The sequence below is a fragment of the Rhea americana genome, unplaced genomic scaffold, assembly GCF_003343005.1.
Source record: "Rhea americana isolate MKP2758 unplaced genomic scaffold, rheAme1 scaffold_4, whole genome shotgun sequence".
Taxonomy (NCBI): domain Eukaryota; kingdom Metazoa; phylum Chordata; class Aves; order Rheiformes; family Rheidae; genus Rhea; species Rhea americana.
The window spans coordinates 1,791,730-1,803,367 of record NW_028186534.1 but is presented as its reverse complement, the minus strand read 5'-3'; the positions used below and the strand labels follow the sequence as shown (position 1 = coordinate 1,803,367).

Below are 11,638 nucleotides of genomic sequence, written 5' to 3'. Positions count from 1 at the left end.
ACTTCCCTCAAACTCTTTGAAGAATGTGACCACAGGACTTTCTACGCACAGGTGATATCCTAATGAGTAACAGCCCTTAGCATATTCTTCTAATAGTAGGTTTGGGTAATATTTTGAATCCAAAAATATGTATATCACATCCTGTGGGGACAAACCCCTCACTTCATTATCAACAAGTCTCCCATATTTTGTTTTGAACCTGCAGCATAACATATCTTGATGGCTATAGCTTTTAGCAGACAGTAAGCCACCACTTGTTCACCATCTTTATATCAATTAGGATATGGATATTTTCCCATAATCTCATCTTCTCCAGCCTGATGGAGTCTGCTTAACTTTCAATTCAGCATTGATCATTCCTTTGTGAAAGCCAAAGCGTGTTGTTTACTGCAAGAACTGCAATCCCAATTAAATTTAAGCTGGAGTATATTGTGTAGCAGGAGAAGGGCCCAGCTGCCAACCTGCATGTCGCAGCAACCTGAAGTTATTCAACTAAATACATACTTACTGCTGTCCTGTTTAAAGGAGTCAAATGAAATATAAGTCAGTGAGAAAACACAAAGAGAGAGAGTTTGTTTTACTGTTAAAGTAACTTACGATGATGATAGTCTAYTCCACTTTTAGTCAGACTGCAAACTCAATTTAAATATTAAGTCAAAAGGCAGATTTGCTGATCTCTTTAACCCTCTGGAGCTTCTGTTAACCCTGAGCGCATTGGTGTTGACACTCATCACAATGTTGCGATACCACACTGGGGTCATCARGGGTCTTCCAGTAAGGGAGCATCGGTCTCTTCTCATTCCCAAGCCTTGCTAAAATAAAGCTGACACTAATGGTTTCAAGGGAACAAGCAAAGTTGTTTGCAATAGAGGAAGCCAGCTGATTGTGCATTACAAGATACTAATTACAGATTATCCCTAAAAAGCCCACTAACATGGAGATGCCCTCAGCCGACTCTTTCAAACGGCAATATAGAAGAGTCCCACCGGTCAAGAGCTCCTCTCTCCAGCCACCGCTCTCACAGAACTTAAGGACTGTATAGGAACTGGAAACCCTTCCAGACAGTGTTTTATGAAGAGGGTTTTTTTATACATATATATAYACACACACATACTTGAACAATGCTTTGTGTGAGCAGGTCTCCACTTTGAAACAGGAGAACTGTTTCACTGTCAGAAAGTATCTTAAATGCCACCAGATTCTGCAGCGRTTTAGCAGGAAGCGCATAGCAGGGAGGAAATCAAACAAGATGCGAGTCAAAGAAGCCTCAGAAGGAAACCCACAGGTCAGCCCCTCTCCGGTCTCTAGCCGCACAACGCGGTCTGATGATTGCTCGCAGTAACGAGCAAGGGAGACGCCTGCTGGACTGATTGGCTCGATACAAGCCTAGCTTTTGGATCATGCAATAAGAACAATTTCATCCTACATAAAAGCCACTAAGTTTTAATTAAAAGAAAACATTGTAAAACATAYGCTCAAAAAACCTGAGTGGAAGTTTACAAAAGCTGCATTCAGTGGAATGTACTTCTGGTGTGTTCCTTCTTGCTGATACGTACCCTCGCGCTATGCATAGGCGACAAGTGCTACGACCATGCCAGCTGATGCCCCAAAGCCTTTGGACACTTTTGCTTCAAGTGACCAGATGRGATACTTTATGCTCTCTGACTAGCCAGCAAGGCTAGGCTGAGACCTATATTCTATGCATAGCTTATTCTGCAGAACAGCAGTTCTTTCCTTCTTGCACTGTTATCTTCTCAGGAGAGTATGCGACCAAGGCTCTGTGCTATGCTTGCTCACAGGGATTGCCTGYGCTGGATGCCAGCGCTCTGCTGGGTGCTAATGCCTCAGTTGTCCGTGGGGCCTGCTTTGGAAGGCGAATGGGAACATAGACATTTGAAGCACAGTGTTCCTTGAGGTACTCTCCCCCCTTTTCTTCATAGTCTTTCCTGGTTATCCAGCCTTCCTCGCGGGTCATGTATTCCACTGCCCAATCCCTAGCCCCATACCAGGCATCTAAAATGGGACTGGAAGCGAGATGAACCTGGACGGAAGAAAGATACAAGGGGATCTCTGTCAATGTAGGAGAATGCCAATTTGTTTCAGAACTAAACACAAGAGACAAAAAGCCCCCCCCCCCTTTTTTTTTAATCCTGATTAGAATATTCTGTGGTACAAATCACTAACTTCAAAAGTTTGAGCTCATCATTCACTGCCTTTGAAATAACCYGAGGAGAAGGGTTACGACAGGGTTTGAAGTTCATTCACCTAGAGACCAAATTTCTGTGAGCCTGCTCTATTTCTGTGGATTGACAAAACATGTGGGTGTATCATATTCACAACCAAGAGTGCTCACAGCTGGAAGTCAAGGCTGGAAAAGCTACTGGTGTTGCAAAACAAATTTCAAGCACACTAGCAAAACCGCTTAGAACTGGAGTAGCAGGGAGGAACACTGGGGGCTAAAAAACAGCAGTAGGAAAAGATCATGCATGCTCTCCTTCCACTGTGAGATTCATATTTGCATTTAAAATGTTCCCTGTGCTGCAGCATGAAGTGTTTTCCTGGTCCAGCTCTARGATTACTATGCTAGGCACCACACAAGTGCCATATGTGATATCTGAAGTGACAGATTGCCAATGGGAGCACACTATGGGCCATATTTAATGAAAAAGAAGCTCTTACTCAGTTACAAGCAACATCAGAAGAAAATGAGAGGCCCACAAACATATGCTCAAAAATAGGAAGCGACATACTTAAAAACTACCAACAATATGGTTGTAACTTCCTATCATTTTCTATCAGCCACATGGGGCCCAAAGGCTACGTGCACTCACTTTGGAAAGAAACAGCTGTGGAATCACAAGATTCTATTCACACTCATCTTTTCCATGGTCTGTAAACTATTTTGCTATTCAAGAGGGTAGCAGATTTAGGGAGAAAAATCTGCAAGCTGGTTTCAGAACAGCAAGGAAGGTTCTTAGTCTCATTACAAACACATTGCAAGCTCTTCCTTCATTGCTGTTTTTTTTTTTACTAGCAAGTATAATATAAAGGAACACATTTGGAAGATTCACTGGGCATCTCTTTTGCTACCATCCCAGGTAATCATTACATGTAATGATGTTACATAAGTCCTATRTGTAACTCTTTTTTGTTTAAAGYGAGTTCAGTTTCACCTAGCAACTACTCCTACCAAAGACTGCTTGTTCCAAATAGTAACTGTCCTAATTATAAGAAATTAATCTGCAAATTTCCAGCCGAATATACTTGCTTACGCTTCCATGGTCCTTTAGCTGAAGCAGCTTCTCCTCTTGTAAGAAGTTCACTGTACTTTTGCTAATGTATTTAGAGAGAGTAACTATATCCTTGCCTACCCTTCGTTTTSTCAGGTCAAAAAAAGTCATTTTGTCTCCTGTCACTCCTATGCTCTAAGTACACCCACTCTGTATCTCATCCAATTGGAAATACTTTTGAATATGGATAAACAGATTGATGAGTCTTCCACAAGAGCAATGCACCTACCCGAAAAGATGACTGGAATGGCCTCATTTCAAGCAGTTCTTTCTCGACTCTGGCTTTCAGTCCAGGGTACATTGCATTTCCACCAGTGAGAAAAACATTCTGGACAAGAACAGCCTGTTGCTCCTTTGGATACCTGCAAAGGACAAAAAACTCCATTATTTTAGTTTTTTCAAGTGTCTCACTCCTACGAATTAAATAGCTATGGAGAATACTGACACCTATCTTCAAGAACTGCTTTGTGAAATTCCTTTCACTTCTCTAATATCAAACCCTTCATTAATTTGTTTTCTTAAAATTCAGTGGGGTAGAAGAAGAAAATCCTTAAAGCCCTTTGAATTGTGCCCCATGAATTAATAATTCTCTRGAGCTCACTCATATTTTCTGAAAAGAAGCATTCCATCTCATATGTTCACACAATTTGGTGGTTGCCTATATTCTAATGTTAAGTTTGCAGGAAGTAATTATCCAGTGAGTGTGCCTATATAAGTCACAAAAGGCACTGCTAATTTTGGTCTCGGACACTGTCAACTTATTGCTTCAAGAGATTCAAGGGTTTGTTGCTCCTATCTGCAAAAACTTAAACAAGCAGAGATTTACAYATGGTTTCCAGAACACAGAGACATCTAACCTGCAATGCTCAAGCCCACTAAAAGTGATTGTTCAAATATATTTTCAGAAGTTGCTGCTAAACAAGCAGTACTGCAAAAATAAARTCAAAATATAACGATCTTGTTTGAAGTAAACAAGTGCCAAGCAGCTTTGGAAACTCACCTTTCAAGGACATATTGCATGGTTTCTGCTATTCCTGCCTGGTCTTCTCCTATCAGGGAAGGCTGGAAGACAATCTCTGGAGCCCTGATTCTCTCCGTACCAAGAAAAAGCTGGTGATACTCTGCCAGGTTAAACACTGGCTTTAGAAGTATGAGATTGAAAAGCAATAGAAAATTCAGTTAAAGAATAGCAGTATTCTAGAAAACACTCTCCTCATTCTCCTCCCAAGCATTGTTATTTACTCAATGAACTTTATTCTAGCAAGCTGCTGATAGCATTGTGTACAAGGGTATCATCTATGCAAGGCATGTAGAAGCTTTAAATCAGCCTTAAGCTAAGTTCCCAAACAGTACAAAAGAGATCATAACGTACTCTCAAAGGGCTGTGTTGTAAAAGGTTTTTAAGATAAGGTTTCAAAAGACTAAGGAAGCCAGACTTATGTTGCGCTTTATTGCATCTGCTGCCACTCAGTTCTAAGGCTCTACTTCGCAAGTTCAAAGTTTTGTTCACTGGTGCTTCTTGGTGGGATACGGGGCTACGGATCASATACAAAGACATCTGAGCTGAACTACTGCTCCAAACATCAGCTAAGCTTCTCTCCTTATAATGCTCTGTTCAGAGATCTCTTCCAAGAGTACGTTTGGAGACGTGTTCACAGACTAGCTGGACAACCAGAAGGTAACTTCTCTGAAGTAAGGTGTAGATACAGAAATCAAACCTGCACTGTAGCAACAGGCTTCTCAACTTCAGGCTGTTCTTCAGCAAACAAAGGCTCAAACTCATTAATGCTTTCCACATCCTCCAGTGATTGTTCACTGCCTAATGGATCCAAATCCGGGGTCTGGAAACAGAAGCAGAGAAAACATTAGCTCTGAAGGGCTAGGCACACATGTGACTGCAATTCTGGTGATGCATGTGGAAATTCCATCCTGATCCCTTAACCTTCTGTTCTTCTGCAAGCTTGAACCAGGACATATGCTTTTCTCCAGCACTGAAGAGAGAAAGTAGTGAACAATCTAGAAAACAGAAATTAAGAAATACATATACTCAAAGCAACCTTCCACCTGCTCCCCTGCCCCCACCCAAAAAAAGACTCCCCAAACCTGCCTCCAATAACTTATCATGATGCTTACTCAGAAATTCAAGCCCTAGTTAAAAAGCTGCCAGGATCCTAAGCCAGACATGTCCTAAATATAACAACATATTAAAACTTATTAAAATAGCTTTTTAAGTTGGTTAAAACTTGGTGCATTTCCAGCACTGACTGCTCTATAATTACCATTTAATTCCCTACCTTGCTTGCATGGGTCTGGAAAACAAATATTTGCTAGCTACAAAGCCGCCACACAGCGCTTGCCAGTTGCCTAGTTTCAGCTTCCTGGTATTACTACGTGGGATGGACCAAATAAAACCTTACATTTTACAGACATAAAGGTGCCTCAAAGCTCCTTCACAGAATCATAGAATGGTAAGGTTGGAAGGGACCTCTGGAGATCATCTAGTCTGGCCCTCAGCATAGCCCATACAGGGATTGAACSCTCGACCTTGGCATTAGCAGCACCACGCTCTAACCAACTGAGCTAAAAAGAAAAGTGTTATTCAAGATCTCAGAGTATTATTGTGAAATGARAACAATTCTTAAGTTACCTCATTTATTTCAGCATTACAATAAAACAGCCTTAGTAAGAAAAACCTGATTTTTTTTAATAATTTAAAAATAAAATATTTGTAGTAATATTTGGCAAGTAACATGGGTAGGAGACAAAACTACGTTTCAAGAAAAAAAAAAACCCCAACAGTCTAGCACATGCCCAGTTAAAACAAGCAAACAAGCTACTTAAAAATCAGATTCTAAGGAGTGTTCATTGTTAGAGCAAACAGCAGTTATCTGAAGTTTTCTCCAGSATTTATGTTTTATTCCCCTTCTTTTTATACCTTAAAAAAACCCTAGCAACAGAAAGATACATAGAACTTTGTCGAAGAATTGGCACAAAATCCTTTTTTTCTTCCCCCTCCCCTCTTTTACTGAGCCACAACGAGACAGACTATCTTCATGTGTGAATTAATGTTGTAATTGTAGGCTTTCTCACAGAGCATAAACAAAACAGAAAGGCTTGCTGATTCATTCCAAGGACTGAGACAATACCTAGCAAACAAAAGGAGTATGGGATCCAAAATGGACATGTCTAAACTTAGGCACAACCATTGGGCAAAATTATAAGAAATTGTCTTTCAATTACTTATTTCTGGAATATTTTAACACAAGGTAAGAAAATGCCTTGCCACAATGATAAATCCAGGGTCTACCCCAACCTTGCCAAAACCCCATTGCCCTCGTTCTTACACAAACTGTCCTGATAAGCGTAGGCACAACAGAACTCAGAAGATATCAGCACACCTGCTGGTTTTGGCTGCATCTCAAGTCTCTCAAAAAACATGAGAATTTCTTCATCTTGCATCACTTTCCCCTACGCTTCATTTTCCTGTTTTCTTCCCTACCTTTCCCTGAAGAGAGGTTGACTTAACTAGCAAAAGTTTTATCCTACATGCCTTGTAACAGAGTCTAGCAATTAAATTCTGTTACAAAAAGGAAAAAAAAATGTGTTGCTTAACTGCACCTAAAAGATAGCTGAAATGAGGCAAAGCGTGAGGYGATCCCCATAAAATTCTCTCCATGSAAAYGGGAAGAACAGAGAGAAAGACATTGTTGGGGAAGGAAGGGAGCTTAATAGATTCTCCAATACCTTTAACAAGAGGCTACAGATTTTTAAAGGACTGTTGTCTGTCCTAGGACTGTGACAACTTGAGGTTTAAGTATTTAAAACTCAGTATCATTTAACTGTCAGATGATTGAAGAAAATTTTTTGACATACTAGGCCTACTTATTTCACCAAAACTAACACAGAAGCAAAGTTAGAGGTTGGTTTGAGTTACGAAGGAATAGGTGTTCCATTTTATTTAATTAAGGTTAGATATCACATTTAAAATCGTCTAAGCAAGTCAATCCTAAGTAAGGATTCTGGCTAGCATACATTGTTAGGAATAATCACAAAGGGAAGCAGCATATCTTCTGACTGGTCTTGCCCATTAGGCTAATTTCCTTTTTCCCAACTTCTTAAAGACATGCAAGGAAYTTATTAGGAAACTTAATCTCATAATTATCCACTTTAACAAACGTCCAGAAGCCTTGAGATTAGGCTCAGATTTATACAAAACACAAAATGGAATCAAACTAGAAGAAACGTCCCAGAGCACGGCGCAAGCAGCACAGAAGGGGTTGCTGATTTCAGGCATATGCTACAAGATTAACACAATAACTTTCTGTAACTGCATAAAAAGCAGGGAACAGAAGGAATAAGAGTCAAACTAACAAGGAGCTGCAGTGTGTTAAAACTAACAAGGAGTTGCAGTGTGTTAAAGGAAAACATAAACCCTAAAGGGGCACATTTTCATGCATAGAAACTTAACTCCCTCAGAGATAATAACAACCGGATTAATTTGGTGATAACATTATACCTCTGGTTTGCTGTCCACAACRTCCACTTCAATATTGACTTCTGCCTGTAGGATTTTCTGCTTTGTTTGTTCAATTGCCAGGCTCAGTTTGTTGATGTAAGACTGAAGTTCTTCTGCAGAGTCCATGTTCAGCTCCACCAAAGCTTTGTGGAATTGATCCATTTGACCATCTTCCAGAAGTTCCTACAGACAGGTCACAACTAGTTGTGATGAACAGTACAGGATAATTAGCTCTGTGTGAAACATTAAAGACACCCTGCCTTCACTGTTAATATYACATTATTAATATTAAATATTACAGATGTGCACACTTCAGCAGCATTTAAAATGCTTCACAAGAGAAGTACTATTCAGAACCTAGAAGCATTCTCTGCATGAATAACCTCTCCGTTTTATGTTGCAAGTAATCTTAAAAAGCCCATATGACCTCAGAAAACAGCTAAGACAGTCAACACTTATTTACAATGACACTTACACAGCTGTGACATCAGAAGACAGCTGGGACAGTCAGTTTCTTTACAGTAAGATATGACCTCTTAGAAAAGTCTGAGGGCAGCGTGACCCTCTCCCAAAAGATAACACTGAGAACTTCACTGTCATGATTACCTGTACATAGAGCAGTCTGTCAAGCCTCTCTTGGTCAAGTTGCAGCTTCTCTTCTCGACGACGCGCGTTTAGTTCTTGAAGACGACGTAACTGCTGCTGCCGTCTCTCCTGCTTTTCCTCYGAAGTCAGAGTGCTGCCCAGGAGTTTGTTTGAAAAAGGCAGCTGCATCTTGTGCATGTTGTTCTCATAATACTCAGGGGACCGCCATTTTTGCAGTTCTGAATGTTTTGAAAATAAAATAACTGTATTGCCAGGCTGAAAACGGTGACTTTTTTTTTATCCTGTAAGCATTCCATACTGAAAGTTCAGACTACAAAGAAAGAAGGGAACAGCCTAGTTTAGGATTCTGCCCACCTCTTGGCAACTATCCCCCACGTTTAGCTTCCTCCTCAGAGCTAAATGCACAGTGCAAAAGATTTAGTGTCCTGAACTCCAAAACAAAGGAAACACAAAGGACCAAGAAGTTTGAAGTGCACACTAATGTCTCTTCTGCCTACAGTAAGGTAGACTCCTCATACATTTAAGGACTTCCGCACACACTCAGAGCAAAGTATTTTCTTCTTTAAATACAATCTCATGTGTGTCAGGCTTCACGAAAATAATAAAAAAATAAATAATAAAAAAAAGCTCTTTGGCAACCACGTTGAATGATATTTACCATAATAATTTTAAAACTTAATTCACACAAAGAAAAAAAAAGAAAAAAATGATTAGAAATGTTCTCTGCAGTTTTGAAAAATCTTACAACCAGTATGTTAGGGATACAGAAAAGCAGAGGGAAAAAACAAAATAAAATACACATTGTCAGATACAGAAATCATCCTGACCAATGTTTTGCTGGAAGTATAAAATAAAACAATGAATAAAATTTGATTTAAAAAATATTTTCCTTCAAAATAATCTCAGTCATCGTTCACAGAAGTATCTGAAGTAATACAGAACGGATTTTCAAAGTTTCATTTCATTTCTAGCTTAATGCTATATTCTTCGTTTTATGACTTCTTATAGAACTCTGAAGTTGTTGTCAAGTTTTTCTTGTGAAGTATACTATTGGAAAGAAAGCTATAAAGCAAGCAGTACGTTAGCAGTCAGACCTACATGTTATCTACACACACACACAAGCAGCCAGTATATTTCAGCCAGAATGCAGCTAATCTGAAAACAAGGAATGCAGAGGACAGAACTGAGTTTGGATTAGCATTACCTAGTGACTTATTACAGCTGTTTTTACCTTCTATATAGTCCTCTGCAATGTAGCTATGCTCATGCAGTATTTCTTCCATGCGGCTGAGAGTGATGGCAGCAAAATGTCCTGGGTATTTCAGCTGAAGGAGACGTTGTAGATATACGGCAGCTTGACATCCTCCAAGATTAATACGTTTGCAGTTTTTAGCATCCAACCTGAAAACCCAAGAGAGAACTGAGACTGGAAAGATTTACAAATTCAGGGTAAAACAGACCTCCTACTTTACTCAGTATTATTTAATTTCTGATATAATCAAGGGAGAGATGAATATTCCCAGGTAAATATTTCAAAGGCATTTACAAGAAGTTCTAACATCCCTGCTTCTCTCAGGCAAAAACCATACACACTGCTTTGCCTTTTGCAGATACTTCTTGAAAGGCTCTGTCTGAGGAAAAGAAAATGAAAACGACAAACAAAACAAGGGGGAAGGGGAGGACAGGAGGAGGGAAAAAAAAAATGAAGGATTTTACTTCCTCTGAAAACCAGTAAAAATTTAGCCAGAATTTCTATTTCCCCTTTCCTCTGGAAATGCTATCAGATGACAAGACTTTTAATTAAGACTTAAAATAGACCGAGCCTATCAGTTTAGTTTCATTAAAACTTTAATAAGGATGAAGTTTAGAGAAACTTGAGACTAAATCTCAAAGAACTTTTCAGTGGAAAATGGAACACAAAACTAACACCATAAAAAAGTGTTGCATGCCACTGAACTATTCTATGCCAAATTTATGACCAGCTTGCAACTCCATGGTCACAGAGATGAAGTAATTCTGGCTATGGCAAGGAAAATGCTTTGTTCTATTTCAAAAAGTAAAGTGATGGTTAGCAGAGTTAAAAAAACAGTCCCTCTGACCTACGTGATGTTGTAAAACGCTAGAAAAGTTGAAGCAACTCCAGATAACACAAAGCCATTTCCTGCAGTAAGGACTTCAGAAAGGGCAGACCAATGTAGCAGCCTAATGACAATGACAAAAGCCTTATAAGGACTGCACGGATTTCATTTGCTTTTGTCCCCAAAGCTGCATTAAAGTGTAATACATGTTTTTCATGTCTGATCTTTGTTGGGGCACGTAACCTCTTTTATTTTTGGAAATTTGGATCTACGAATAGTAACTTAAAGAGCAATGTGCACAAGCACAACACTACTTCAATTCAAAATTCAGCAGGAGTTAGCAAGAGCTGCATACCTTGTTCTTCTCCTCAGTATAAATATATAAAAAGACCTGCTAAGAGCTCACACCGCAGAAGCCAGAACACCAAATGCTAGAGAAACAGGTATTTTTATCACTAAAAAGTCAGTAATAGAGTAAAAAAAACCCTCCGCTTGAGACACCAAGAACTCACCTGCCTTCTAAGACTGGCAAAATATGCGTACACTGGTAACCTGAAGATATTACTAAACCACTGCAGGGCCAGTTCTGCCTTGTGTTGTGGTAGAAGCTGTACAAGCTGTCCACGCCGTAGGACACTCTTGGAACTTGGTAACATTCAAAGAGGAGCTCTGACATCATTTGCCTCGAATACAGCGGATTGCACACGGCTTCTGTCAAAACAACCGGATGATCAACACAACCCTGCAAGAGACACAAGGGCGGGGAGCGAAGGGAGCGTATGAAGAGAAAAACCCAGCCGTGCCCATCCTTGTCACTGACGCTTAAAAGCAGACACAACTCCCCCAAAACACCAGCGAGAAAGCGCTTTATACGCAGGCTACTTTGCAGGAAAGCTAAACGACATCTTGTGTTTTAGTGGGAAAAAGAAGCCTCGCCTACAGCAGGATTTCCAATATGAATTTGATCAGGACAGACACTCCTACGGGGAGAGGAAAAYGGGTTTTCAAAAGCCCTTGCAGATCGTAAAAGCCCCAAGTGACGGACCTCCGCCACGAGGAGCCCGAGCGCAGCTGAAACTGCTGGGAGCGCAGCCCGCTCCGGGCAGAGCCTTCGGACCGACTCGGCCAGCCGCACAAACCGCGCCGGA

At 40.2% G+C, this 11,638-nt stretch overlaps 1 protein-coding gene across 1 annotated transcript; it reads right to left on the bottom strand.

Moving 5' to 3' along the window:
- Nucleotides 1-1,427: 1,427 nt before the first annotated feature.
- Nucleotides 1,428-11,237, bottom strand: ACTR5 (actin related protein 5). Its single transcript, XM_085313931.1, has 8 exons — nucleotides 11,003-11,237; nucleotides 9,644-9,813; nucleotides 8,413-8,630; nucleotides 7,807-7,989; nucleotides 5,009-5,131; nucleotides 4,291-4,430; nucleotides 3,520-3,652; nucleotides 1,428-2,041 (listed from the first exon to the last, which is right to left on the bottom strand). The coding sequence occupies exons 1-8, from the start codon at nucleotides 11,167-11,169 to the stop codon at nucleotides 1,784-1,786; spliced, it is 1,392 nt and encodes a 463-aa protein (XP_085170057.1). The 5' UTR covers nucleotides 11,170-11,237; the 3' UTR covers nucleotides 1,428-1,783.
- Between the last annotated feature and the right edge of the window lie 401 nt (nucleotides 11,238-11,638).